This window comes from Carassius gibelio, chromosome B19 (assembly GCF_023724105.1).
Source record: "Carassius gibelio isolate Cgi1373 ecotype wild population from Czech Republic chromosome B19, carGib1.2-hapl.c, whole genome shotgun sequence".
Lineage (NCBI taxonomy): Eukaryota > Metazoa > Chordata > Actinopteri > Cypriniformes > Cyprinidae > Carassius > Carassius gibelio.
In genome coordinates this window covers 16410977-16438285 of record NC_068414.1, presented here as the reverse complement: position 1 = coordinate 16438285, position 27309 = coordinate 16410977, and the positions used below count along the sequence as shown (strand labels likewise).

The 27309-nt window shown below is 37.8% G+C and overlaps 1 protein-coding gene across 1 annotated transcript; it reads left to right on the top strand.

Moving 5' to 3' along the window:
* Positions 1-412: 412 nt before the first annotated feature.
* LOC127979480 (transcription factor E2F3-like) lies at positions 413-14326 on the top strand. The gene is made up of 7 exons (XM_052584980.1): positions 413-1059; positions 3073-3175; positions 3330-3549; positions 3635-3806; positions 3927-4037; positions 12253-12391; positions 12487-14326. Exons 1-7 carry the CDS (start codon positions 712-714, stop codon positions 12759-12761), a joined length of 1368 nt encoding a protein of 455 aa, XP_052440940.1. The 5' UTR covers positions 413-711; the 3' UTR covers positions 12762-14326.
* The last annotated feature ends 12983 nt before the right edge of the window (positions 14327-27309 follow it).

The window sequence follows — 27309 nt, the reverse complement described above, 5'->3', positions numbered from 1 at the left end:
AAGTAATAATGGCAAATGTGTTATGGACAGGACGCCAAAAAGCACCCGGTGATATTGACCCACATAGTCATTTTGGTGTGTGTGTTTTTTATTCTTATCTCACTTTTAGTTTTAGTAATTTTATTAGAACAAATGTTGACTTGCCAAGAACTGAATTAAAATAAATTGACGTTTTATTCATTTTACTTTATTTAATGTTTATTTTATTTAAATTAACAAGCAGTTTTTAATTTTGTTGCTTATTTTGGTTGTGGGTAACAACAACTCTCAAATGCTTTTTTAACAAATCTTTATGAGCTTCTTTGGATTTTTGTATGTTTTCCATGTTTACGTTTACGTGTCTATAATATCTAACGCCCTCTAAAGGTCAAACCGGTGTATTTAAAAACAATTCCTCCATCGTGCGTTTTCATTGGCTCCACTACACCCACACGTCAGCACTTGAGGGCGGAAAACAGAACGGTGCTGGCGAATGATATCGCGTATGCAAATCATTTTCAAATATTTCCCGGGAAATCTGAGTTTCGCGGGAGGACCTTTCGCGCGTAAACCTCATCCCCTACTTCATTGTCCGCTTCCTGGAGCCATTTTTCGCTCTAGCGAGAGGGAGTTCGCATCGCATTTTAATCTCTTACATCGGGTGTCTTAGCCTTTAGTGAGTTCACTCATATTACAGCGATGCGTTCCTAACACTGTGTGCTTTCATCATTTATGATTATTTTATATCCACTCGCTCGGATTAGAGAGAAAACGAGCCTCAAAGCACAAGTGGGACAAAGGGACCCTGCGCCTCTGAGGATCATGAGAAAGGGGGGTTCCTCGGTCCCAGGACAAGTCATGTTAACAGGGGTTGTTAGAGGTGAACAACACGGTGTTTTTAGTGCGGTTTCCGATCGACGGTGTGCAGCTTATTCCAGTGCAGCCCGAATACAAATAACCACACCGCCGTCCACTAATAATGTCTGTGTGTCCGAGGCTTCTGCTGACAGTTTATACACCACTCCTCTACAAGGAGCGACACCTGGGACAGGACTGCGACCCACACTAGGACGACCACCGGTAAGTGTCTGCTGTAACTCTGTGTTTAAAGTGAAGTGTTGCACATTCGAATCATTAGTAAATATTAAGTCGTTAGGCTAAGTCCACTTAGCCTACTTCTGCTGTCATCATGGCTACTGCTGGAGCTGCTTTGTGCCTTCAGTTTCTGGAGTAACTTAGGCAGGTTGATCGTGCAAAACTAATCAGCAAGTTTTATATATTTATTAAGACCTTTATCCAATGTCCCCCAAAAATGCGTAATGACTCATGACGACTGTTTACCACAAACAGACATGCATATTTCCGCAATGTAGTCCCTGCTGTTTTTACGATTTAACTTGAATTGTATTAGACAATACGACTGTACTGTATGATACGATATGCTTTTATGCATTGTTGATTTTTAAACTAAAAATATCAGTGGTGTATTATTTGTAACTCGGCTGGTTGTCCAGTTGCACGCCTTTTAAAGTTTTCTTCGAAAGCTCGAGGGTTGCTGCTTTAAAGCGCTTTATATAGGTCTGATATCGAAAATATTAAGTGTAATATCGTTAAGTTATGGTCTAATATAAGTCTGCGAGTCTGCTTAACTCGCATAAGCTTGAATTAGTGGAGTCTAGGCCCTGGTTTGTTGTCTTTAGGATGGGGGATGGAGTCATTTCTGAGCTCGCGGACTCTGTGCTAAGCCAAATGTTTTGCTAACTGTTGTTTTTATCGTTATTTAGCGCTTAAACTCCCGAGTGGCATCTCTTGAGGAAGTAATTTGGCATACGTGAGGTCGATGGTTGTCATATTGCCCAAACTTAAACGACTTATCAAGAGATCAAACTTTTTTGTTCTACAGGGTCCATGGCACGAAACAATGTAGAAATTATAAACACTTCAGACTTGACTAATTTAGATGGTTTCAATTTAAAAACGACAGATGTAAAACTCAAGTGAATTGCAAGTGGGGGAAAAAAAAACATGGGTTAGAAAAGCAGATGGGGATGAAGGAACAGCAGTAAAGATAAAAAAAAAAGTCATACAAGATTGTCAGATTATATTGTGAATATCATAAAACAATGAGGCTAAATATACGACTAGGAACATTTTAATGTCAATATAATGTTGATGTGAAAAAAACGGTCTCCTTTTTGAGACGTTTAAAAAATATGCAATGAAGTTGTTGTTTTTTTTCTTTTCTGCAAAATTAAGGTTTGCAAAAATCTATTATCTCATTTGTATAGAGATGTAGTAAATTATAACTTGACAAACTAGACATTAAATTCAGCAAATCAGATTTTATGAAAAGGTTTTTTTTTATTATTATTATTTTTTTTACCCCTGATACGAAAATATGGATTTTTTTTCTTTACATTTACTCTAGTTGCAATGCATGTATGCATTTTTGTAACGCTTTAAAAGGGCACTTCCTATGACATCAAACTGTGTTTCCTATGTAGCATATTATGATGACAGCAGTGTTTTTGCAACATGCAAAATGCAAAAAATAGATCAGGACTGCATCTATAATTATCTCTGGGTCAGTGGTACTTTTAAGTTTCTCAGTGGTCACTGAGTTTAAGGCTTTGGTAATGGAGGACAGCCATTTTGCTTCCGCTTACTCCCAAGTCTGTTGACTTAAGTGTTGTATTATTAGGAAAAACTAATATCTGCTGCTTTTTGTGAGATGATTCCTGAATGGTTTGCAAAAACAAAAATGCACTTTTAGGCCCTTAACAGTTTAGACCCTCTTGATAAATTTTGTATTGGCCACAGACAATATAATGGCAGATTTTGTGACTTATTACCCAATAATTTTGCCAACTTTTCCAAATAACATAAGTGTTGGGCTCAATCCACTCATAGACATTTCTATGAATAATGCACGCATTCTGTTCTTAAAATGAGGACATTGACTAGTTAAATATTGCATAAAATGGGATTTTTTGCTTTTCTGTGCATTTCAGTTGTATAGTTATTATACTGCAGATGTAATCTAGTAACCCTACAAGATTGGATCACCTTTCATATTTTATTTTCTTGAAACAGGCTAAAAGGAGACTTGAGTTAGACATCACAGACCACCAATACAGCGAGCCAGCTAAAACCCTTCGGAGTCGCAAAGGAGCTCTTAAACTGAAGGTCCCCAAAGGTATAAAGCTCATTCTGTGATCCATGGTTTTGCTCATGTGATAAGCATGTAGAGCCACCTAATATTAAGTTATACCATGTAATTACATCACAAACCAACCCTCCTTCATTCTGCTGCAGAGTTATAAATGATTAAATGACCTCTTATATTTCAGCCCCCAAAACCCCACCGGAGAAGACCCGATACGACACATCCTTGGGATTCTTGACTAAAAAGTTCTGTCAACTGCTTGCGCAGTCCTCCGATGGAGTGCTGGATCTCAATAAAGCCGCCATTGTGCTCAACGTCCAGAAGCGACGTCTTTATGACATCACCAACGTGCTGGAGGGGGTGCGCCTCATCAAGAAGAAGTCAAAGAACAACATACAATGGCTGTGAGTTACTTAAAAGTGTGGTTTGCATTAAACAGCGCTGATTATTTTGGACGTTTATTATATTTGAGCTCTTTGCTGTTTGCAGGGGCTCCAGTTTGCCGTCAGAGGGTGGGTTTCCATCTCCAGCCGTTCAGAGTCAGAGCCTGGCCAGAGAAATGCTGGCGCTCACTCAGGAGGAGAGACGCCTGGATGAGCTGATTCAGACCTGCACGCGTAACGTCCAGCAGATGACTGAGGAGATACACAGTCAGAAATATCCTTTATTAGCACTCAGCTGTACTTTCTCAAGTGTGTAATGGCCACTGAAGATCAGGAAACGAGAGCACTGGACGGAATGAAAGTAATTCCCTCTTTTGTCCTTAACTTTTCTCACATATGCCTATGTGACCTATCAGGACATCCAAAGAATAAAGAGCCTAAGAGACCAAACCGTCATAGCGGTTAAGGCTCCATCAGAAACAAAGTTGGAAGTGCCTGACCCAAAGGAGGTAAACAAATTTTAAGTTTTAGTTTATGCATATTAAAGGGGTGGTTGATTTGTGATTTTATCACTTTTTTTTACATTAGTGTGTAATGTTGGTGTTTGAGCATGAACAATATCTGCAAAGTTTCAACGCTGAACATTCAATGCAAACAGAGATATCGTCTTTTAAAATTCATTGCAGTTTAATGCCTACAAAAACGTCTCGTAGGGACTACAAGAAGTTACTCCTCTGGATCATGCAACAAAGAGGGCAAGGCCAAGGCCTTTAGATGTGAGGAAGAGTTGTTTCCATGCTGTTAAAACTAGGGGTTCACCAAAGTGTCTATTTATATATGAACTCGCGATTTTGTCTTCTAACAATTCCTATGGATTCACAAGTTTCAAAATCGATGTTCTAAAGCAGCGGTTCTTGCAAAAAAAAAAGTGTATAATTTTTTTTTTGTAGTTTAATTCAAAAAAGCAAACTATCTTTTATTTTAGATTCATTGCACACAAACTGAAATATTTCAAGAGTTTTGTTTTAATTCTGATGGTTATGACTTAAAGCTTAGGAAAATTCAAAATTCAGTATCTGAAATTATATTTTCCTAAAGATCAATCTAAAAAGATTTACAAAACAGAAATGTTCAATATCTCCAAAGGTGGTTTAATTATGCACTCAATACTTGATTGGTGCTCCTTTTGCATTAATTACTGTTTCAATACAGTGTGACATAGAGGCGATCAGACTGTGGCACTGCTGAGGCGTTATTGAAGCCCAGGCTGCTTTGATGGCGGCCTTCGTCTCCTCTGTATTGTTTGTCAGATGTTACTAATCTTCTTCACGATACCCCATAGATTTACTGTGAGGTTCAGGTCAGGTGAGTTGGCTGGCCAATCAAGCACAATAATATTATGGTCCTCAAACCACTTGGAAGTGGTTTTTGATCTGTGGGCAGGTGCTAAAGTCCTACTGGAAAAGAAAATTAGCGTCTCCATAAAGCCTGTCAGCAGATGGAAGCATAAAGTGCTCCAAAATCTCCTTGTAGGTGGCTGCATTGACTTTGGACTTGATAAAACACAATGGAGCAACCCCAGCAGACGTCACAACACTCCAAATCATCACTGACTTCAGAAACTTCACACTGGACTCTGTGCCTCTCCAGTCTTGCTCCAGACCTTGATTTCCAAATGAAATGCTGAAATTACTTTTCATCTGAAAAGAGGACTGTTGACCACAGAGCAACAGTCCAGTTCTTTTTCTCCTTTCCCCAGGTAAAATGCTTCTGACGTCTCTTCTGGTTCAGGAGTGGCTTTGTTCTAGGAATGTGACGTGTAGCCCTTTTCCTGAAGACATCGGAGTAATGCGCTGACTCCGGCTTCAGTCCACTCCTTGTGAAGTCCACATCCCTGTTGCTTGTGCACCTTTTCCTACCACACTTTTTCCTTCCAGTCAACTTCCTATGAATGTTTTGATACAGCACTCTGTGAACAGACAGCCCTTTCAGCAATGATCTCCTGTGGCTTACCCTCCTTGTAGAGGGTGTTGATTATGGTGATCTGGACAACTGTCAAGTCCTTAATCTTCCTCATAATAATAGCCCAAGAGGAACCCAGTATTTATACTCAAAATTAATCAAACTAATCAAGCTCAAAATGGAATACTCAAATGAGATACTGAATTTAAAATTTTCCTAAGCCGTAAATCGTAACCATCAGAATTAAACCAAAAACTCTTGAAATATTTCAGTTTGTGTGGAATGAATCTAGTGTATGTTTATGTATAGTTTGTGTGTATATTTTTTTTCTTATTACGAAAAGTTAAGACATGATATTCTAATTTAAGATGCACCTGTACGATGAGTGATTTACATAGACAAACAAGCAATTGCCGTGCTGTATTACAGCTTTAAGCATGTCTAAAAGTATGAAACAACAACAAACAAAAAAGCATACCATTAATAGCCATGATGCACAAGTCCTGCATGATCCTCTTCACTAATATTCTCTGCATCTCAGTCGGGCTCAAATTGATGAGCAATATTGGCAACGTTATTGTTTACAATGAAACCATAGGTCATGGGTGTAAATCACAACACACTGGACCAGCGAACCAATTTGAGCCCATTGCGTATTTCTGAAGGAGGGGCTTCATGAAGTCAGTAAATGATTGTAGTGTTCGGAGTAGTCTCAGCCTCAGATATCACGCTCTCAGACCATTGGCTGAATGTCTGATGTATATGGCACATGGATTGTAATCAGATTCGTTGAATTATGCAAGATTTCTGGGAGACGTGTGTCGCGTTCTTTAAGGTTCCGCCTGATAACAAAGATGATGTGCCACCAAAACCCCTCATAAAAGAAAGCTGTCGTGTTTACTACTGTGACAGGTGCTTATCAGGATAAACTAAACACTGGATTCTCAAAAGTATGTAAAATATTTAAAGGTCATGGCACAGAATCCTTAAAATACGTTCGAGTTTAAAGGGATAGTTCACCCCAAAATTTAAATTCTTTATCTGCTTACCCCCAGGGCATCCAAGATGTATGTTTCTTCAGTAGAACACTGAGATTTTTTTAAACCGTTTGTCTGTCAGTCTTATAATGGAGGTGAATGGTAATCATGGCTAAAACGTACAATAAAATAAGTTAAACCCTGTGGCTCGTGACAATACATTGTATAAAGACACAAAACGATCATTCTGTGCAAGAAGCCTGAACAGTATTTGTATCACATTTTACCTCCAATGCACTGCAATTGCGTATCACGGTGGGTAAATACATTTTACTTTATTTGTGGGCTGGGGCAGGCCAAATAATTTCATAAAAGCGGGACCCGGGGGTTGGAAAAAAAACCCAACCCGCGCATCACTAGGCTGCATGTGCAAGCACAAGTGATACTGTGGCCGCCGGTCCACGACTGGTAGAAAAAGATGACGCTCAATGGCTGAGTTTTCTCCTCTAAAAGAAAAGATTGCACAACTGACAGAATAAGTTACAATATCTGAGATATTGCTGCTAAATTTTATTTGCTTTTTTTTTTCTTCTGTTGAATGCCATTTGCTTAAATTTATATTTATCTTTTGACATTTAATCTTCTGAGTTCAGAAACATTGTTTAATATAATCGCTGTTCATATTTTTATTCAAATTTCAGAATAAAGATAAATTTATTACTCTATCTCTAGTAATGTATTACTCTAAAGCACTATTCGGACGGGACTAGTTTTCTAAACTACGTTTGAGTTTCGATTCTTACCACCTGACGTCTGTGATTTTCATGTACCAATTCGGACGGGACTAACATCTCCGTGTTTATTACAGAGGTGGGAGGGTCTGATTTGTGCATCTGGGCGTCACAGACATCACGCGTGCATTGCATTCATTCAGAATGATTGCCTTAGTATTATTACACAATAAATACTAAATGGCTAGTATAACAAAATCATGTTAATCCTTTAGATTAACTTGTTTTCCTTTTTTTTTTTTTTTTTTTAAATTAAAACATTATGTAACTGAGTACATAAATGAACGTGAGTAATCTTACCTGATGCTGATATTACAATAGCCGGTATTAACAGTTTACGCGAACTTGCTCTTGATTTTATTATTTGTATTGTTTTTTTTATTATTTATTTGCCGCTAAGCAAATATATCAAACATGCGCGCTGTAAGAGCATCTACGGTAATTCACGTTGGCCAAAACACACAAGGAAACGCGTTGTGAAATAAAATATCACCGGCAATCACAGACATTCGCATTCGGATGGGATTAGTTTTCTCAGAGGATCACTGAGTTAGCTGAAAAACGGTAGGTAATTTGCTCTGGAATTATCACAGAGGTTGTGTGAGAAAAACACAGACATGGCAGATTCGGACGGGATTAAAATCACCAAGTACGTCTGTGAAACGCAGGTTTCTCTAACGACCCCCTGTAAAACTAGTCCTGTCCGAATAGGGCTTAAGATGCTAGAGTCTTTAAATTTTCAATTGATGCACAGTTTGTCCAGATCAAGTAAGCGAGTGATGTTTACCATGCTGTGAAAGTGAAACCTTAATAATATGGGGCAATGCAAAGGGGTTAAGGGTATAAAAGACCTCCTCTGAAAACAGTTATGTATAATATATTGCATTTCTGTAAATAGATCACTGTAAATATTACACATTGCACCTTTAATACTATAGAAAAGCACTAATTTTTTTTTAGTGTTTTCAGCTTTTCATATAAAAATACAGCATGCAGTTGCATCAAACAATGGTATAAACATCATTCAATGTTAATTGTAATAATTATAATAATCGCAATTACAATTTCAAGGGAATAATCGACAAATATGATTTTTATCCTAATGGTGCAGTCCTCTTAGGGATGGGTACCAAAACCCGGTATTAAAATGCCCCCGGGGCTAAATTATGAAAGAATGTAGTATCATTAAGATCTGACCGTATCAGTTCTGCTTTCGGTACTGGAGGGGAAAAAATAAATGTACTATGTATTTTTGCTTACTACTGTTATCGTGCACATTTTATCTCACCAAACATTTATGTGCTATCATATTAAGACGTTGTCTGCAAGATCTCTCATGCGCGCCGCGGAGGCTGTCAGTTAGTCACCCACACACCACAATGACCACGGCGCACGTACAGATAAAATGGTATGAAAACTCCCGCTTAATAATAAAGCATGACGATAGTGAAAAGATTTGCTTAATGTTATAGTGCACATTTTATCTTACCAAACATTTCTAATTTGCGATCATATTAAGACGTTTGTCTGTGAAATCTGCGAGATTTCTCGTGCGCGCCGCGGGGGCGGTCTGTCAGAGACACGCACAAGCCCCTTTCACACTGCCATTCTGGCAAATACAGGGGTAAAGTGTTCCTGCAATTGTTCTCTGGTCGCTAGATTTTGCACTTTCACACTGCCAGTGATGACCCGGTATGTGTGCGTGCTTTCACACACAACCCTTGAAGATCCCGTAACGACACGTGACCTCAGCGCGTGACGTGTCATTTACAAGTCGACAACGCTAGGCACTTTATACTTTCACTGAAGCAAGCAAACGATCTCTGCATCAGCGCGGAAAGTGAGGAACTAACTGATCTCTGCTTCATTACAGTTTGCACATGTGTTTTAGTCGCGAACGTTGATCGTCCTTCAAAACAGCCGGTAAAAGAGTCGCGTGATAACGCGCTTCATCTCTTCGACACGGAATTAGATCTGGCTTTTGTTCAAACAGCGCTCGTCCCGGGTCGAACTCCGCAATGTTACAAGGTCCCCGACCCGGATTCAATTCGGTAATCAGCCCCGGGACATGGTTGCTTTCACACAGAAGGCGACCCGGCAATGTTCCGGAAATATTGCGGGTCCGACGTGCAGTGTGAAAGGGGCTACACACACACAAATAACGAGCACGGCATGCACACACGCATAAGGGGCTGTTCACATTATGCGCCCTCAAGTTTATTTCAAATGTAGGCGCGCGGTATGCGCGCTCATAATGGAAGCGAATGTTGAAAGCTCAGCCAAGATGAAGGAAAAGCTGTATGTGGATTTTTAAATTAATTTAGTACCAGTGCTACTGCAAGCAGTTTTTAGTGCTGCAAATCCATTTATCCATTGCTGAAATTTCCACGTCTTCATGGAGAGAGCAGGTCATGGTTGCTTAGCAACAACAGACTCCTCAGGAGCGTAAGTTCCAGAAGGCTTTGGGGGAAAAAAATCAGAAAGCGGCGTGACTAACATTTTCCACGCGTTTTTAGACTTGATATGTGAACGGCCCCTTACAGTACGAAAACTCCTGCTTAATACAAAGAGTGATGATGGCGGAGACAGTAAAACGTTCCAAAGTTTGGTTATAATTCACTAGAGTTGATGCAGACAACGCTGGTTGTCATAAGTGCAACAAATTTTTGCATGTAAGGGCGGAAACAAAGCATATTTCCAAAGTGCATTATGTGCAGACAGAGAAATGCAAAATTTTCGACTGCCTAAACACAACACAAAGTAACACAAAACAAAGTACCGATAAGAATACCGTTAAAGTACTGGACCGTTAAGCAGTATCGGTAAGACTAGTAATACTGTTAAAACCTTAACGACACCTATCCCGAAGTCTTATGGCTAAGGCTACGTCCACATAGCCTGGATATGCCAGATCAGTATGTGGCACTGTTATTCTGCCACAGAGATGAATTAAAAACAGTGAAGACTTGGACTATGCGCATTAATCTTGCCTGCAGTATACAAACAGACATGGAACAATACACTTATTAATCTGTTAATGCTAGTTTATAAGACAATCGTTCAGTGGTCATGTTTGTGTTACGTGATGTAGCAGAGTCTGACTAGGGGTGAGACGTGGGCTGATGACATTGTTTCAGAAAATATACGGATTCACCGTCCACATGAAAATGCATGAGTTTTCAAATTTTATCCACTCTGGGACCCGGTTAAAAAAATATTGGTTTAACTCTCCTAAAACAACGCATCCGTGTGGACGAAACATCTATACGATACAAAATTTGTCTATACAGCTAAACGTGTCTGTGTGGGTAAGTGAGTTTGACGTATTTTGTTTTTGTTTCAATTGACACTGAATTGACGCATTTTAAAGTGAGCGTTAAATGCGCACAACACTTTGAAGTGGTTTAAAAGTTAAGGTAAGCAGAGAAAAGCAAGAAAACTCCAAATCAAAAGCATTTTTTCACTTTCAGTTGAAATTGCCACTGATTTGAAAGTGGAAGTAAAAGGCGCATGACCCTGCCCATCAAAAAAAAAAAAAAAAAAAATCAAAACAGAAGTGTCCAAGTGGACAGAAGAGACCAAAAGAGTAGGTTGGGTATAGTGTTTTTTTTTTTTTTTTTTTTATACCGGTGCCATTTTGATACTTTTAAAACGCTACCAGTGCAGGAACGGATACTTAAGAAAAAAAGAAGAAAAAAAGCCTCAACCCTATGCAGGACATTTAAAGAACATTACAAATATCTAAAATCCATAATTTCACACGATCCTTGGATGCTCTCATTTCCTAATTTGTGCTTCCCTTACTATAAGGCTAATAAATGTATTTCATGATCTGGGTCATTGTTTGATTATAATGTTTCTACTGCATCTGTCAATCACTCTGATATTTATTTAAAATGAGGGTTGTCTGTCACTGTCTCTAAATCAGTTCTGTGATTGACTGTATGGCCATTCTTTATAAAGTCGTTTGGAAAGTACAGTGCTGTGCAAAAGTCTTAGGCACATTAGTATTAAAACCCCCCCCAAAAAGGGTTTTAAGCCAGTTATTTATATATTTTATAGTATGTCAGTAGGGAATATGTCTACACTTCCAAACATTAATTTTGCCATTTTAATAATCTAGCAGTTTGACAATAGCAAAATGAAAGTTTGGGAATGTAAACCGATATTTTCTACCTACACACTACAGCAAAATATATACATAATGAGAGCACCATTCTTTGGTGTGTATGTATAAAGTACATATAATTAAAATAAGCAGATTTAAATAAGTTTAAAGTATATGTTCATATGTGTTAAGGGCTAGATTGTCGCTGGAGGAAACAGCTGCGATGTGACGAGCGATGAACGGAGCAGACTTTACAGTAGATGAGAAACCGATTGCTCCTTCGGGACTTTTGTAAACCATATTTATGACTAAGAACTGCACATATACGGATATTCTAACAATCTATCGATATGCAGACCTTTTTCTGTTTGAGTCCGCTCGCGCTGCTCCGCCGCGGTCTGTGGATTGAAGAGTGCGCTGAAAGACTGAGGAGACCGCTCTGCTGCCGTTTTCATATGAAATTTAAGCGATCGCGAATTTGTGTACGGTTTAAGGAGGTAAATGTATAGCCCCGCCTAAAAAGCCTAGCAACGCCCCTGCTTGTGTACATTTCGGAGAACCAGGACAAATCTTTCAGTCGATCGCTTAAGCATTTTAGAGGAACCGAAATGAGGCACCAAAATCTGTGTTCTGATTCTGTTCGGTGCATACCGGTACCTGGTGCCATATTGGTACCGGGTTTCGGTACCCAACTCTACAAAAGTGATTGTAAATGGGAATGTCTCACTTTGTTTACTTGTGCTTGGGTTGACAAAAATGCTTCTCAATACGCTTGGTGTAAACCGGGGTCTACTTGTTACTTTGGATCTAGTAGAGGCAGCTCATGTAAGTGAAAGTGATTTGTATTTGTTCTATATACTTTAACTCCTTTTTAATGTCAATTCAGAGTTTACAGGTCCACCTGAGTAGCTCCAAGGGTCCCATTGATGTTTTCCTCTGTACGGACGGTGGTGACTCCGGGAGCCTGCTGCAAAATGGCCTAGATGTAAATGGAAATCACCCTGCGTTTCTCAAAGTCTCCCAAGGCAAGGACTTCAACAGCAACATTACCTTGGTTCTTCCAATTAAGTTCATCCTTCAAGTATTTTTTATTTTTTTTCCTTGTTCTTTATAATTTCAGAAGCCGCTACAGATGGAATGGCTGATGGTGTGAAGATGAACGGCAGCTCTAACGGTTATGGGCCCCTGACTGAAAGTGCCCCCATGTCACCCCTCAGTTCCTCCTTGTCTTCCATTCTCCAGCAGCCGGAGGAGGCCATCCCCTTCGTGCCGCTGTCTCCTGCTCTTCTCAGCGATGAATACATGCTGGGTTTGAGTGATGAGCAGGGCATAAGCGATCTGTTTGACTCCTGTGACCTGGACACGCTAGCACTGGATGACCTGCTCAGGATATGAGCGATCAAGTTAGGTGATTGTGCTGCTTAGTTCCTGAATGAAATCTGGATCGGCAAGATTGGTGGGCAAAACTCTGGGGAAGAACTACAGACTGAACTTCATGAACTCTAGAATTTTCCTCGTCGCATTTGACGTTGACCGTTTACGTATGGATCTTACTGCTATGGGATCCAAGGTTTCTGTTGTCTGATACTGTATAGATTGGTTACTGTATCCTAAAATGTCCTTTTAAAGTTATTTTTAGTGTGGTGAATTGCATGAGCGGTGTGGATTGTCTGTGAACTTTGTCCTATTGGTTTTCCTGACGGCACCTCTACAAATAACGCTGAAATGTCACAGTTTCTTATATGAAGTATTTCTCTACTCTCTATCTGGACGTTTCTGTCCATTTGAGAATCTCTTGCTTGCTTTCTTGGGGAAAAAGCAACATCTCAGCATCAGAGGCTAGCCAAGTATCAAAGAAGATCAGCGAGTTGTTTCTTCATTGAATGATCCAAAGTGCATTTGGTGCTCCTTCATTTAGTCAGTTTTTTTGCCGGTGTTCATCATCTCAGGGCACAGATCAAGGAGCGAGTGCTTTGTGTGGTGATCTCTGGGTAAAATCAAATGTTTTTTTTTTTTTTTCTGAATTATAGTTCATCCCATTTGTTACCAAATGATTTGGTGCAAAGAAATGTTCATGCATTTGGGTGCGATTCATTGTGTAAACAACAATGAAATGATTCTGCCTGTTCCAGTTCTACAGGTCTGGCTAAATTTTTCAATTTTAGATTGGAAAGTGTGCTTTGGATATGCCCCTAATCTAGTCCCACTCAATGTTGAATGTATTTCAGTATCTGGATTGCACTGAAGCCTGAAGTCTTATGAAGCCATCAAGGACATCTGTGGCGTAAATCGCCACACGATTATAAAAAAATGAGTGTCCCACTGAGAATTGTAGGTTTTTCAGTAGCTTCGTTTTTGTAGCTTTAATTCCCCAGCATTATTTCTCTTTTTTTCTATGTCCATTCCAATAAATTAACTTATGCCTTTTTTTCCCTCAAACATCATCTGGAAAAGCCTCATTACGTGCTTATAAACGGGTCACGGTTTAATTCTTTTTCAATCCTTATTCCTGCAAATTAGACTACCGATCTGTTAAATTAGTTATTTTTTTGTATTTTTTTTTTTTTTGTTTTGTTTTTAGGAAAGTTCAGTTGTTTAATACTTCAAATGTGAAGTAACTTATTGCAGTTTTTGCTGTGGTTAAAGTAAATTATGGTACATAATTGTGAATTAGTGTAATGCTCACTAGTTCTCTTGATTCTGCATTGGAATGAGGGTGTTGGTCATGTATGCAGCCAATTTGCATAAATGCTATGATTAATCACCAGTATGTATTCTATTCTACTGTGCAGTTTGATTTACTCATGTAGATTTGGAATTTCTTTTTTTTTTTTAAACTATTAAGAGGCAGGTTTGTGTGCCAATTTGTGTGTAAATGTGACATTTTATATGTGGATTGTAAACTGTGCATCAATTGTTTTTAATAAAGTTATGAATTTCGGCATGTTCTGCCCTGCTGATCTCGTTTGTAATATCATATCTCTTAAGCGATGATTTGTTTATATAACCAGTTCTATGTAAATGCTGTGGTCATGTCTTGAGTTGGTCATTCAGAATTTGTTAGTTTGGAGATGGTTATATATGCTCATTTTTGTGTCTTGTGAGAAACTTCTCAAATCCCCAGTCTTACAAAATATTATAAAAAAAAAGGAACTATGATGCCGCATATATATATAATAGATATTACACATGCATTTTATATATATATATATATATATATATACACGCACACAGTACAGACCAAAAGTTTGGACACACCTTCTCATTCAAAGAGTTTTCTTTATTTTCATGACTGTGAAAATTATATTCACACTGAAGGTGTTCACTACTACTTCAAAGTAGCCACCTTTTGCTTTGATTACTGCTTTGCACACTCTTGGCATTCTCTTGATGAGCTTCAAGAGGTAGTCACCTGAAATGGTCTTCCAACAGTCTTGAAGGAGTTCCCCGAGAGATGCTTAGCACTTGTTGGCCCTTTTGCCTTCTGTCTGCGGTCCAGCTCTCCCCTAAACCATCTGGATTGGGTTCAGGTCCGGTGACTGTGGAGGCCAGGTCATCTGGTGCAGCACCCCATCACTCTCCTTCTTGGTCAAATAGACCCTTGATGCCTTCAGTGTGACTCGACAATTTTCATAGTCATGAAAATAAAGAAAACTCTTTGAATGAGAAGGTGTGTCCAAACTTTTGGTCTGTACTGTGTGTGTGTGTGTGTGTGTGTGTGTGTGTATATATATATATATATATATATATATATATATATATATATATATGTATGTATATGTATATATATATATATATATATATATATATATATATATATATATATATATATATATATATGTATGTATATATATATATATATATATATATATATATGTATGTACAGTATTGTTCAAAATAATAGCAGTACAATGTGACTAACCAGAATAATCAAGGTTTTTCGTATATTTTTTTATTGCTACGTGGCAAACAAGTTACCAGTAGGTTCAGTAGATTCTCCGAAAACAAATGAGACCCAGCATTCAAGATATGCACGCTCTTAAGGCTGTGCAATTGGGCAATTAGTTGAATTAGTTGAAAGGGGTGTGTTCAAAAAAATAGCAGTGTGGCATTCAATCACTGAGGTCATCAATTTTGTGAAGAAACAGGTGTGAATCAGGTGGCCCCTATTTAAGGATGAAGCCAACACTTGTTGAACATGCATTTGAAAGCTGAGGAAAATGGGTCGTTCAAGACATTGTTCAGAAGAACAGCGTACTTTGATTAAAAAGTTGATTAGAGAGGGGAAAACCTATAAAGAGGTGCAAAAAATGATAGGCTGTTCAGCTAAAATGATCTCCAATGCCTTAAAATGGAGAGCAAAACCAGAGAGACGTGGAAGAAAACGGAAGACAACCATCAAAATGGATAGAAGAATAACCAGAATGGCAAAGGCTCAGCCAATGATCACCTCCAGGATGATCAAAGACAGTCTGGAGTTACCTGTAAGTACTGTGACAGTTAGAAGACGTCTGTGTGAAGCTAATCTATTTTCAAGAATCCCCCGCAAAGTCCCTCTGTTAAAAAAAAAGGCATGTGCAGAAGAGGTTACAATTTGCCAAAGAACACATCAACTGGCCTAAAGAGAAATGGAGGAACATTTTGTGGACTGATGAGAGTAAAATTGTTCTTTTTGGGTCCAAGGGCCACAGGCAGTTTGTGAGACGACCCCCAAACTCTGAATTCAAGCCACAGTACACAGTGAAGACAGTGAAGCATGGAGGTGCAAGCATCATGATATGGGCATGTTTCTCCTACTATTGTGTTGGGCCTATTTATCGCATACCAGGGATCATGGATCAGTTTGCATATGTTAAAATACTTGAAGAGGTCATGTTGCCCTATGCTGAAGAGGACATGCCCTTGAAATGGTTGTTTCAACAAGACAATGACCCAAAACACACTAGTAAACGGGCAAAGTCTTGGTTCCAAACCAACAAAATTAATGTTATGGAGTGGCCAGCCCAATCTCCAGACCTTAATCCAATTGAGAACTTGTGGGGTGATATCAAAAATGCTGTTTCTGAAGCAAAACCAAGAAATGTGAATGAATTGTGGAATGTTGTTAAAGAATCATGGAGTGGAATAACAGCTGAGAGGTGCCACAAGTTGGTTGACTCCATGCCACACAGATGTCAAGCAGTTTTAAAAAACTGTGGTCATACAACTAAATATTAGTTTAGTGATTCACAGGATTGCTAAATCCCAGAAAAAAAAAAATGTTTGTACAAAATAGTTTTGAGTTTGTTCAGTCAAAGGTAGACACTGCTATTTTTTTTAACACACCCCTTTCAACTAATTGCCCAATTGCACAGCCTTAAGAGCGTGCATATCATGAATGCTGGGTCTTGTTTGTTTTCTGACAATCTACTGAACCTACTGGTAACTTGTTTGCCACGTAGCAATAAAAAATATACTAAAAACCTTGATTATTCTGGTTAGTCATATTGTACTGCTATTATTTTGAACAATACTGTATATATATATATATATATATATATATGTATGTTTATCAGTTTTGCCATTAAGGGTATAATGTGCCACTTTATGATATGAACAAGAAATTAGGGAAAGTAGTGACCTATATTAGGAGGAAGCAGAATCACTGGGGAATTTCTAAATTATTTTTGGTTCAAATAAAATATTAACTATTAGAATAAATATTGTATGAGCTGTTGGATGAACTGATTCTTTATTAAATTTTCTTTACGGTTTGATAAGTAGTTTTTTTTTTTTTTTTTTTTTTTTTTTTAATTGGAGTATATTTACTAGTAGTGAATACATTCTAAATGACTAAATAGTAGTAAATATATTTTCTGATGCATTATTAATGCGTTGCATCCTGTGATGCCTGTCTTCCCCTCGCTTGCCGTTAGATGGCAGGTTCTTCATTTGAAAGAAGAACGTTTCTCAAAAACATTCTTGACAATGTTCCACTCAAAATCAATGCAGTGCCATTTAATGTAGATCTTTCACTGATTCTTTCGCAACCCAATGAGCACATACATATTTTTGGCTTGCATATTACATGGCTTCCTCTAGTGCTTTGTCGCCAAATTAAATGCTTTATCATCATTTCAAAACCCTTTTAAAGACATTTCACATCATTAAACCCTGGTGACTAAATGTTTAATTTCATATTATTTTTGTGAGTCCCATAGTCATCAGCACAGCCAGCATCATCAGAACAAACAGACGGACACGTTCTTCTACAGACGCCCCTTATCTTACCACGTTTACACTAATGTGTTTCAGCTCTGAGTCTGTCTGCTCTTTGTCTGCCAGAAGCAGCAGTGAATGGGGCAGGCAATCTATGATGTAATTTGTTTTGAGTGGCTCCCCCCCTCATCCGCCTGTAGGGGGCACTGTTGAGACACCAAAGAGGGCCCAGACACACTTAACCTAATTCCCCAGTTTTGCTTGCCAGACACTAAGTTCATGGAAAGTCACAGATTTGATCAGTTATTCAAATTATAGCATCCATCCAGCAGTTAAAACAAATGGCTGCAGCTGTTCTCATTGGTTATGTGAAAACTGATATTTGTGTGCCCTTGATTAATGCATCATTCAGCTGCTGCTGTTGTCCGCACAGACTCCGGTGGGACATTTCAAGCCAGACAGTTGCATAGCACCCTTTATTTTAGCCCAAGTGCTCATACAGCCACAACACCCGGATGAACTGCCACAAACGATTGTTTTATGTTTAGGAGCATGTCATTCGTTCCTCTAAACGTGTATAAGTGCTACAGTAAAGCTGGAACGTACACGTGTGCACATGCACAGCATACGCTGCTTCTCATTCATAAAAGCACACGGCGTGTTTTGATGGATACTGATTGGATGAGGGCTACGCTACGCTGCCATTTGCCGCATCCTATGTAGCCAATCAGAAGCAGGCTGCTCTTCATTCCCTCTGCTCTCTGTTTCATAGTTTCAGTAGTGAGTCTGACTGCTCGACTGAATCTTTTTTTTTTTTTGACCACACTTTTTTTGCAGCAGTGGTCAGAGGTCTGTGGACACTATAAACAAGGATAATGTAATGATGCAAAGCATCATAAAACAACCATATGCATCTATTTGAAATCCATCTCCATAGGTGATCTAATCCAGATTGATTTAGTTCAGGAGGAGATGTTTACACGCCATGAAAAACAGTCATGGGCTCTGTATGTGCTAAGAGTAGTAACGGATACCAAGGCAACTGAATGACAGGATGCTAGTGAAACTAACTACTATTGATATACTGTGCTATTTTTTGATTCTCTCTTCTTGTTTGCACATTTGATTGAAAGTATAATTTTTTATCACATTAGAATCATGTTTTTTTCAGAATTAGCTGAGTGATGGTTGTTATGACATGATGCTAGTGAAACTAACTGCTATAGATGTATTGTGCTATTTTTTGATGCTTAGGGTTAGGAACTTGCAAATTTCATTGAAATTATAATTTATAGCATGCTTTTTTAACTTTTGGCTGTGTCTCTTAGGAAAATTATAATGTTACCCAGCTGGAAATGTGTCTTTCTCTTGCTTCATTCACAGATGTTGGGGATTGAAACCCAGATGCCTCATTTGTGGACTACATTAGTAGCTGGACAGCTGCTTCTTTGGACTACTTACTGAATGACAACACAAAATATTATTCTGTGTGTTTAGCGTCATTTAAAATGAATGGCATGTCTTGATTCTGTTTCATTTTTAGGAAATAGTTGTCTGCAGTTATTTGCATAGGCTTTATGTTGTAAATACAAAAAAAAAAAAAAAAAAACTGGATATGTTTTTTTTAATCTATTTATTTAATTTTTGGACCCACTTAAGTAGGAAGTAAGCACAATTTTATACATTTATATAGTTCACAAATGTTTAATGTCTTGCAAATATTTTGTCTTGTTTCTGTTGTCTGCTGAATGAAGCATTTATGGTAAACTAAAATGTAACGTAATTTCTATTAAAACTTGGTGTCATGTTTTTAAATATATTTGTAATCACGCATTTGTAATGTTCCACTTTAGTACATTTAAAATATATCTAAATTTTAAATAATGAAAGTGTAAAATGCGAATCAAGTACTTCACATTAAAATAAGTGATCTTGTTTAAAACATTATTAATTAAAACAATGATTTAATTTGATATTATATTACATTATTACTCTTAAATGTATACGTAGGAAATATAATCATTAAAGTGTGTTTACTTAAAGCACACTTAGCCTTTTAATTAATATTATATTATCTGCAAGTACAGTTTAAGCTCTTAAGTACACTACAAATGCACATTCAATAGAACTAAGCGTACTTCTTTTCACAAGGGATTTAGAAGGCTGTTTGGTTGACATACAGGAATTTGATTGATACGGATGTCAGGACACGTGTCTTTCCCCAGATTGCCTCTGTTTGCCTATTGAACTAACATAAAATTGTTTAATTATGTATGTGTTTGATATGTATATAAGAACCATACATCCACAATGCAGGCAGTTCAGTGATGGATAATTAATCAGACTGAATTATCTGTTGTCAGGGAGAATGTGTGATTGATCCCGACGGTTTAGTTTCCAGATGGGAATAAAAGAAGGAATTCTCATGAGGAGTGAAAGTACTGTTTGTGTAGTAGATATCACTTTTTTCGATAGCTCTACAGGATAGATCATAATACATACTCATGCTACACTACACTACCATGATTAACCGTCATGTATTTGCTGCATACATTTTATTTGTGTAACTTTAAGTTGCAATGTAATGACAACGGTGACCTTTTGTGATCTTTTTTTTTTTCTTCTTTTCTTCTGTGTGGCATACAGTATTGTTCAAAATAATAGCAGTACAATGTGACTAACCAGAATAATCAAGGTTTTTAGTATATTTTTTATTGCTACGTGGCAAACAAGTTACCAGTAGGTTCAGTAGATTGTCAGAAAACAAACAAGACCCAGCATTCATGATATGCACGCTCTTAAGGCTGTGCAATTGGGCAATTAGTTGAAAGGGGTGTGTTCAAAAAAATAGCAGTGTCTACCTTTGACTGAACAAACTCAAAACTATTTTGTACAAACATTTTTTTTTTCTGGGATTTAGCAATCCTGTGAATCACTAAACTAATATTTAGTTGTATGACCACAGTTTTTTAAAACTGCTTGACATCTGTGTGGCATGGAGTCAACCAACTTGTGGCACCTCTCAGCTGTTATTCCACTCCATGATTCTTTAACAACATTCCACAATTCATTCACATTTCTTGGTTTTGCTTCAGAAACAGCATTTTTGATATCACCCCACAAGTTCTCAATTGGATTAAGGTCTGGAGATTGGGCTGGCCACTCCATAACATTAATTTTGTTGGTTTGGAACCAAGACTTTGCCCGTTTACTAGTGTGTTTTGGGTCATTGTCTTGTTGAAACAACCATTTCAAGGGCATGTCCTCTTCAGCATAGGGCAACATGACCTCTTCAAGTATTTTAACATATGCAAACTGATCCATGATCCCTGGTATACGATAAATAGGCCCAACACCATAGTAGGAGAAACATGCCCATATCATGATGCTTGCACCTCCATGCTTCACTGTCTTCACTGTGTACTGTGGCTTGAATTCAGAGTTTGGGGGTCGTCTCACAAACTGCCTGTGGCCCTTGGACCCAAAAAGAACAATTTTACTCTCATCAGTCCACAAAATGTTCCTCCATTTCTCTTTAGGCCAGTTGATGTGTTCTTTGGCAAATTGTAACCTCTTCTGCACATGCCTTTTTTTTAACAGAGGGACTTTGCGGGGGATTCTTGAAAATAGATTAGCTTCACACAGACGTCTTCTAACTGTCACAGTACTTACAGGTAACTCCAGACTGTCTTTGATCATCCTGGAGGTGATCATTGGCTGAGCCTTTGCCATTCTGGTTATTCTTCTATCCATTTTGATGGTTGTCTTCCGTTTTCTTCCACGTCTCTCTGGTTTTGCTCTCCATTTTAAGGCATTGGAGATCATTTTAGCTGAACAGCCTATCATTTTTTGCACCTCTTTATAGGTTTTCCCCTCTCTAATCAACTTTTTAATCAAAGTACGCTGTTCTTCTGAACAATGTCTTGAACGACCCATTTTCCTCAGCTTTCAAATGCATGTTCAACAAGTGTTGGCTTCATCCTTAAATAGGGGCCACCTGATTCACACCTGTTTCTTCACAAAATTGATGACCTCAGTGATTGAATGCCACACTGCTATTTTTTTGAACACACCCCTTTCAACTAATTCAACTAATTGCCCAATTGCACAGCCTTAAGAGCGTGCATATCATGAATGCTGGGTCTCATTTGTTTTCTGAGAATCTACTGAACCTACTGGTAACTTGTTTGCCACGTAGCAATAAAAAAATATACGAAAAACCTTGATTATTCTGGTTAGTCACATTGTACTGCTATTATTTTGAACAATACTGTACATCCAAGTAACAGATTATTGGAAAAATTAGATATAAAGTAAAAAATGTATATTGATAGATCATGTGGCTTTTTGAGGAGGGGTGTGTAATATCAGTTTCTAAATAATCAGACTAAAGAGTTTTGTCTGTGGGATGATACATTTGGCAAAACAAACCCAGAGACAGTTAAAGAAGGACACATTAACAACCGGATAGCAACCTTAAAGGCATAATTAACAACATAAATAAATAAATAAATAAATAAAAATAGCTTGAGGCTTATATGATTTACTTATGTGAGACTCTAAAGGTATTTTGAAGAACATTGGGGTTTAAACATCATTGCATCCCGCTGATTTTTATTGTATGGACACACATATTTTTTTTTTTTAAATATATTCCTTGTTCCTTGATGACATAATTTACTTTTTTTGGGTGAACTGAACATTAGAAACAAATGTAAATAGCAAGTAAAATAAACAATGAATAAAAAATGAAAATGTATTCACCCTCATTCCATCCCAGATGAGTTTGGACGCATTTATTATGGACCAGTATTTTGTCCAAAAGCAACCGTTTACAGTTAAAACACCATTATGATGGCTTTGTTAATTACAAACACGCAGCTTTTCACTTCACAAGATGTTAACTGATGGACTAGAGTGATGTGGATCACTTGTAGAGTATTGAGATGTTTAATCAGCCATTTGGACTCTCATTCTGACGGCACCCATTCACTGCAGAGGATGAGCAAGTGATGTTAATTCTTAAACTTGTCCAAATCTGTTCTGATGGAGGAACAAACTCATTTACATCTTGAATTGACTGAGGGGAGTAAGTTACGGGCAAATGTTCATTTTGGGGTGAACTATTCCTGTGACATATCCTGAAATAGAATCATAATTTTGTACTGAATGCTTTTATTAGCACAGTGTGTCTGATTCTGATACTATGTCTGATTCTGAAGAATGACTGCTGATAGCTCTTACTGGCTTGACTTATCGAGTCCATAGTATTATTATTATTTTTTTAATTATTATTATTGATTCCTATTTTAATGAATTATAAGCAAACTAATGGTGATATTTAAAAACAATTATTTACATATTCCTATATGCTAACATCCCTACTACGTTAACACAGACTCAATAGAAGCAAGTAACTTTTTTCTTTCTTTTTTTTTTTCTTTTTTTTTTTTTTTGTAGATCCCCTGACATTTGGGCACATTGGCTTGTCTCTTTCATGCACTGACCCCAGCCGTCAGGATGAGGTAATGTGTGCCCCCCTACATAAGTGGCAGCCAGTGACCGTCACTTTAAATTGGCTTGCCGCAGATATGCAACCCTGCCCTGGTGGGAGGCCAGTTTGTAATGTTGGAACAGCACATGACTGCTACCCATTAGTGACAAACTCAGTCCATTTCTTTGGGTGTTAATGTGAAATTAATGCAACATTTGTTGAAGGTAGCACCTTCTAGTAAGAAGTGACAGACCAGTTGTTGTCTGTGTTACGCTCCAGTTGCACCAACACAGACAGAAGCACCTGAACTTCATTGCTACTCCACCTGCGAACCACAGATACTGTGTTAGGACGGTGCAGTAGGTTCCGGAAGTGGTCCCAGGTCTTTTCATTTGCATACCATTTGCATATAGTTGCCCACCAAAGTCTGTTGGTAATGTCAAGAGGCCAAATTAACTAGTTTTCGGTTTGCATCTCATTTGCATGGAAGCTGCTTAACCGAGGTTGCTCTGATAGGTGACCTTAATTGCCTTCGTCCTTGTGCAGGGAGAAAGCAGCCTCTGATTGCAATTAATTTCATTAAGGAAAGTATCATTATGACCCAGAGAATACATTTGCATGCTGTCAGGATGGGGATGTGCAAGCTGTTCCCAATCAAGTCGCGTTTTGCATGTGTAGATGTTCTGTCATACTTTTCGTAAGGATGAAAAATTAGGCCAGGCTATGATGAGTGTTGCCTTCATCAGCGCGATCAATCTCACTCAGAAAAGAAGCAGATGCATTCATTACATTAGCAGGGGTGGTTCATAGTTTTGCCACGTTAAACGGTCTGATTTTACCACAGGTTAATGTAAAGGTCTAGTGTCTTCACTGTCTGAAGATAAAGCATCTAGGGCTGGGTGAAAAGGAAATGAACTCATTTTAAATGTTAAGCGAGGCTTTCAGATTATTTTAACCTTTGTGTAAATAGTGGGATCCAAAAGTTTGGTATTATTCAAACCTATAATATATATATAAAATCTGTACAAAATATAGTTTGTATGTTGACATTAGATGAATTAAAATGTATCATAGGGAAGTCACACTGCCATTTCCAATATTGCCTTTCATTGCAGTGTGTAATATAATTTGTGTAATGTAAAGTTTGTAATGTAGCTGTATGTGAATGTAAATGATCTGCAAAGGTGTAAAGCTGAAAGTGCATGATAAATAAATTTATTGTCTCCCAAAATTAAAAATCGAGTCTGTACAGCCTAGACGAGTTGTTAATATTTTGAATCCCACAATAACATATTTGCATAATGCGCGCCTCTAAGTTGGCCGGCAGTGTCACGGTGTCTGCTCTCTGTTTCCCTGAGTCTCCACTAGTGGTCTCACTTCCCCATAGGCACCTCACCGTAGGCACTACAATTCCCAAAAAAGCCTTGTCCCTTCATCACAGTAATTGCACTCCTGTTAATTGTACTCAGGCGTCTTAACTTGATAGCCATTACCCTGCCAATATTAACTGGTCTGTTCTGTTTCTTTTCATGGAGTCCTTTCATGCCATCATCCAGTTTCCTCGCCTTCCGAGTTTCCTGTTACAGTTCCTATTCCTGTTCCTGTTCCTTCCCTGTTTGTTTGTCGTTTGGATGGGTTTATGGTTTTGACCCCTGCTTGTTGGAATCTGATTTGGATTACCCATTAAATCACACTGCATTTGGATCTCTCGTCTCCTTGTGTTTCTCTGGGTTCCCGAACGCAACAGGCAGTGAACAACTTGACCCGCCCACAAATATCATTCTACAGATGACTGCTTTAATCTCGGGGAGTTCAACGCGGAATTCATAAAACGCTTGCTCTTGAAAGATGGATTAGTATCCTGTTTATTTGGACCAGCTGCTCCACTTAATCTCCAACCTGTTAGTTTGATAAATAATAGATGTTTATATTTACTATAGAGCATTCAAAATACAGAACTATTGAAATAGGCATATCGCTTCCGACACCGCTGTACACTGTAGACCAATCACAACATACTAGGCCATCTGACCAATCAGAGCAGAGCAGGCTCATGGAAAGGGGCAGTTTAGAGAGACTGAATTTTCTAACTGCTTTGAACGAATCGTTTAAGAATCGTTGGAAAATGAGGTGACATTAAATGGATATTGTGAAAAAAATAAAAAAAAAGTTTTTTGACCTTGCATAAATTTAATAAAATTTTAGGAGGCTCTCGAAACAATATTAAGAACCTTAAAAAAGGCATAATGCCAATATATATATATATATATTCTTTATAATTGTATTTGTTTCAGTGTACTTTTTTAAACATTTTAACTGACATAATTTTATTTATTTTATACCTTCACTCATATTAGTATGTATTATTATCTATTTTTTATTAATATACATTTTTTCAGATTTAATATTAATTTTCCTTATTAATGTATTATATATATATATATATATATATATATATATATATATATATATATATATATATATATATATATATATATATATATATATATATATATATATATATATATATCTTTTTTTTTTCTTCTTCCAACCTTTTAATGTTATTGCTATGCTGATAACATTATACATTTTTTTATAATTTTAATAATTGTTCTTTAAACACTAAATGCTAATTCTGTGTAATTCAGTTTTTTTACTGTATTGCTTCATGATTGTACACTGCTTTGGTAAAAAAATACAAAATAAATATGGTTTATAAATAAACAAACTTGAACTCTCTCTCTCTTACACACACACACACACACACACACACACACACACACACACACACACACACACACACACATATATATATATATATATATATATATATATATATATATATATATATATATATATATATATATATATATATATATATATATATATGCTTTTTTAAATTAGAAAAATGCTATACTTATACTACAGACTCAGATATTTCGACCTGACTGTAAAAAACACTTCGCCCTTTTTCTTTTCGGAGGTTTTCTTCAAATACCGCAAACACACGCCACCAAGTTGAAGAGTGTGGGTGTGTGTGAGGGCAACAGAGTATATTTTCCTTTCCTCCTCAGGGTAGATTTGTAATTAAGCTTTTGGGTTGAGGCTTTTCTGCTCGGCTGGAGCTCAAAAAGCTTTGGAGAGAGAGAGAAACAGAGAAGGAAAGAGAGAGAGAGAGAGGGAGAGCGAGCAGAATCATAATGACACTGCTCCTAGTGGAGTGTGAAATTCACCTCCGAATCCATATGCCAATAGCATCTATAACCCAGGCCCTGCGCCCACAACAGGGGCCTCCTGAGCCTTTTAACCCCAACCTCTGGAAATCAGTTATTCATTCGTTCGCCTCAATCGCAGGTCCTCTGATTGCTCTGACACCTCTAATAAATGCTCAGATTGGCTTCTGAGCGCCATGGCCCGGAATGAGAATCTCTTTGCGTCATTCCACAGAGACGCTTCCCTTCCTTCAGGGTGGAAGCTTGTGGAAGCGGAACGTGTCAAATCCACAAGAGGGATCTGGGATGAAGGAGATGTGCGGGTCATACCTGAGGGGCTTCTGTTGATGAGAAGAGGTGCCTTAATAACACCGTTTGAAACACCACCTTTGAGAGCCTCGTAACTCCGGTGTGACAGCAGTGGCGTGCGAGATTTACAGCGCCCGTTCTTTGTTGTCTTTATCTGTCTGCTCCAAATATAGCTGTGTTTTTTTCACCCCATTTGCCCGGCACATTGAGATTGCTGCCTCTGTTTTGATACATAACTGAACCGAAGTGGCGAAATGTTCACGAGATGGAAAATCCTCAAAGATGTGTGCTACCAAAAATCAATATCAATCCTTAACTCACAATACCTCAAACTGGAAGTTTTAACACTTGTAAACCTCCAGTGCTTGTGGTCATTGTGATTAGCAGTGATTGCTAAGGCAAGCATCACTGTTACGAAGACTCAAGATTAAAATGAATATGCAATGGTTCGAGACCTGAGCAAACCACTAACCCTAAACGTTATGATGAATGTTTGTTTAGCAATATGTTTAGCATGAACAAGATTTTGGATTGGAACAAACATGGAAACAAACTTTCAGCTGAAAAGTCAATACTTTTAAAAAGATTGCTTATTAGGGCAACAATAGCTGATTTCCAGCTGAATGTTAATTACAATTAAATCTGCTTTTTGGACCCACTTAACTACAACTTAAGTACATTTTATTTCATAATTGGTTTTAGTCTTAAAGGGTTAGTTCTCCCAAAAAGC

Coding starts and splice junctions, on each gene's coding strand:
- LOC127979480 (XM_052584980.1), top strand. CDS start 712: ATGATTATTTTATATCCACTCGCTCGGATTAGAGAGAAAACGAGCCTC. Junction 1,060..3,072: donor CCACACTAGGACGACCACCG/GTAAGTGTCTGC, acceptor TTCTTGAAACAG/GCTAAAAGGAGACTTGAGTT. Junction 3,550..3,634: donor AAGAACAACATACAATGGCT/GTGAGTTACTTA, acceptor TGCTGTTTGCAG/GGGCTCCAGTTTGCCGTCAG.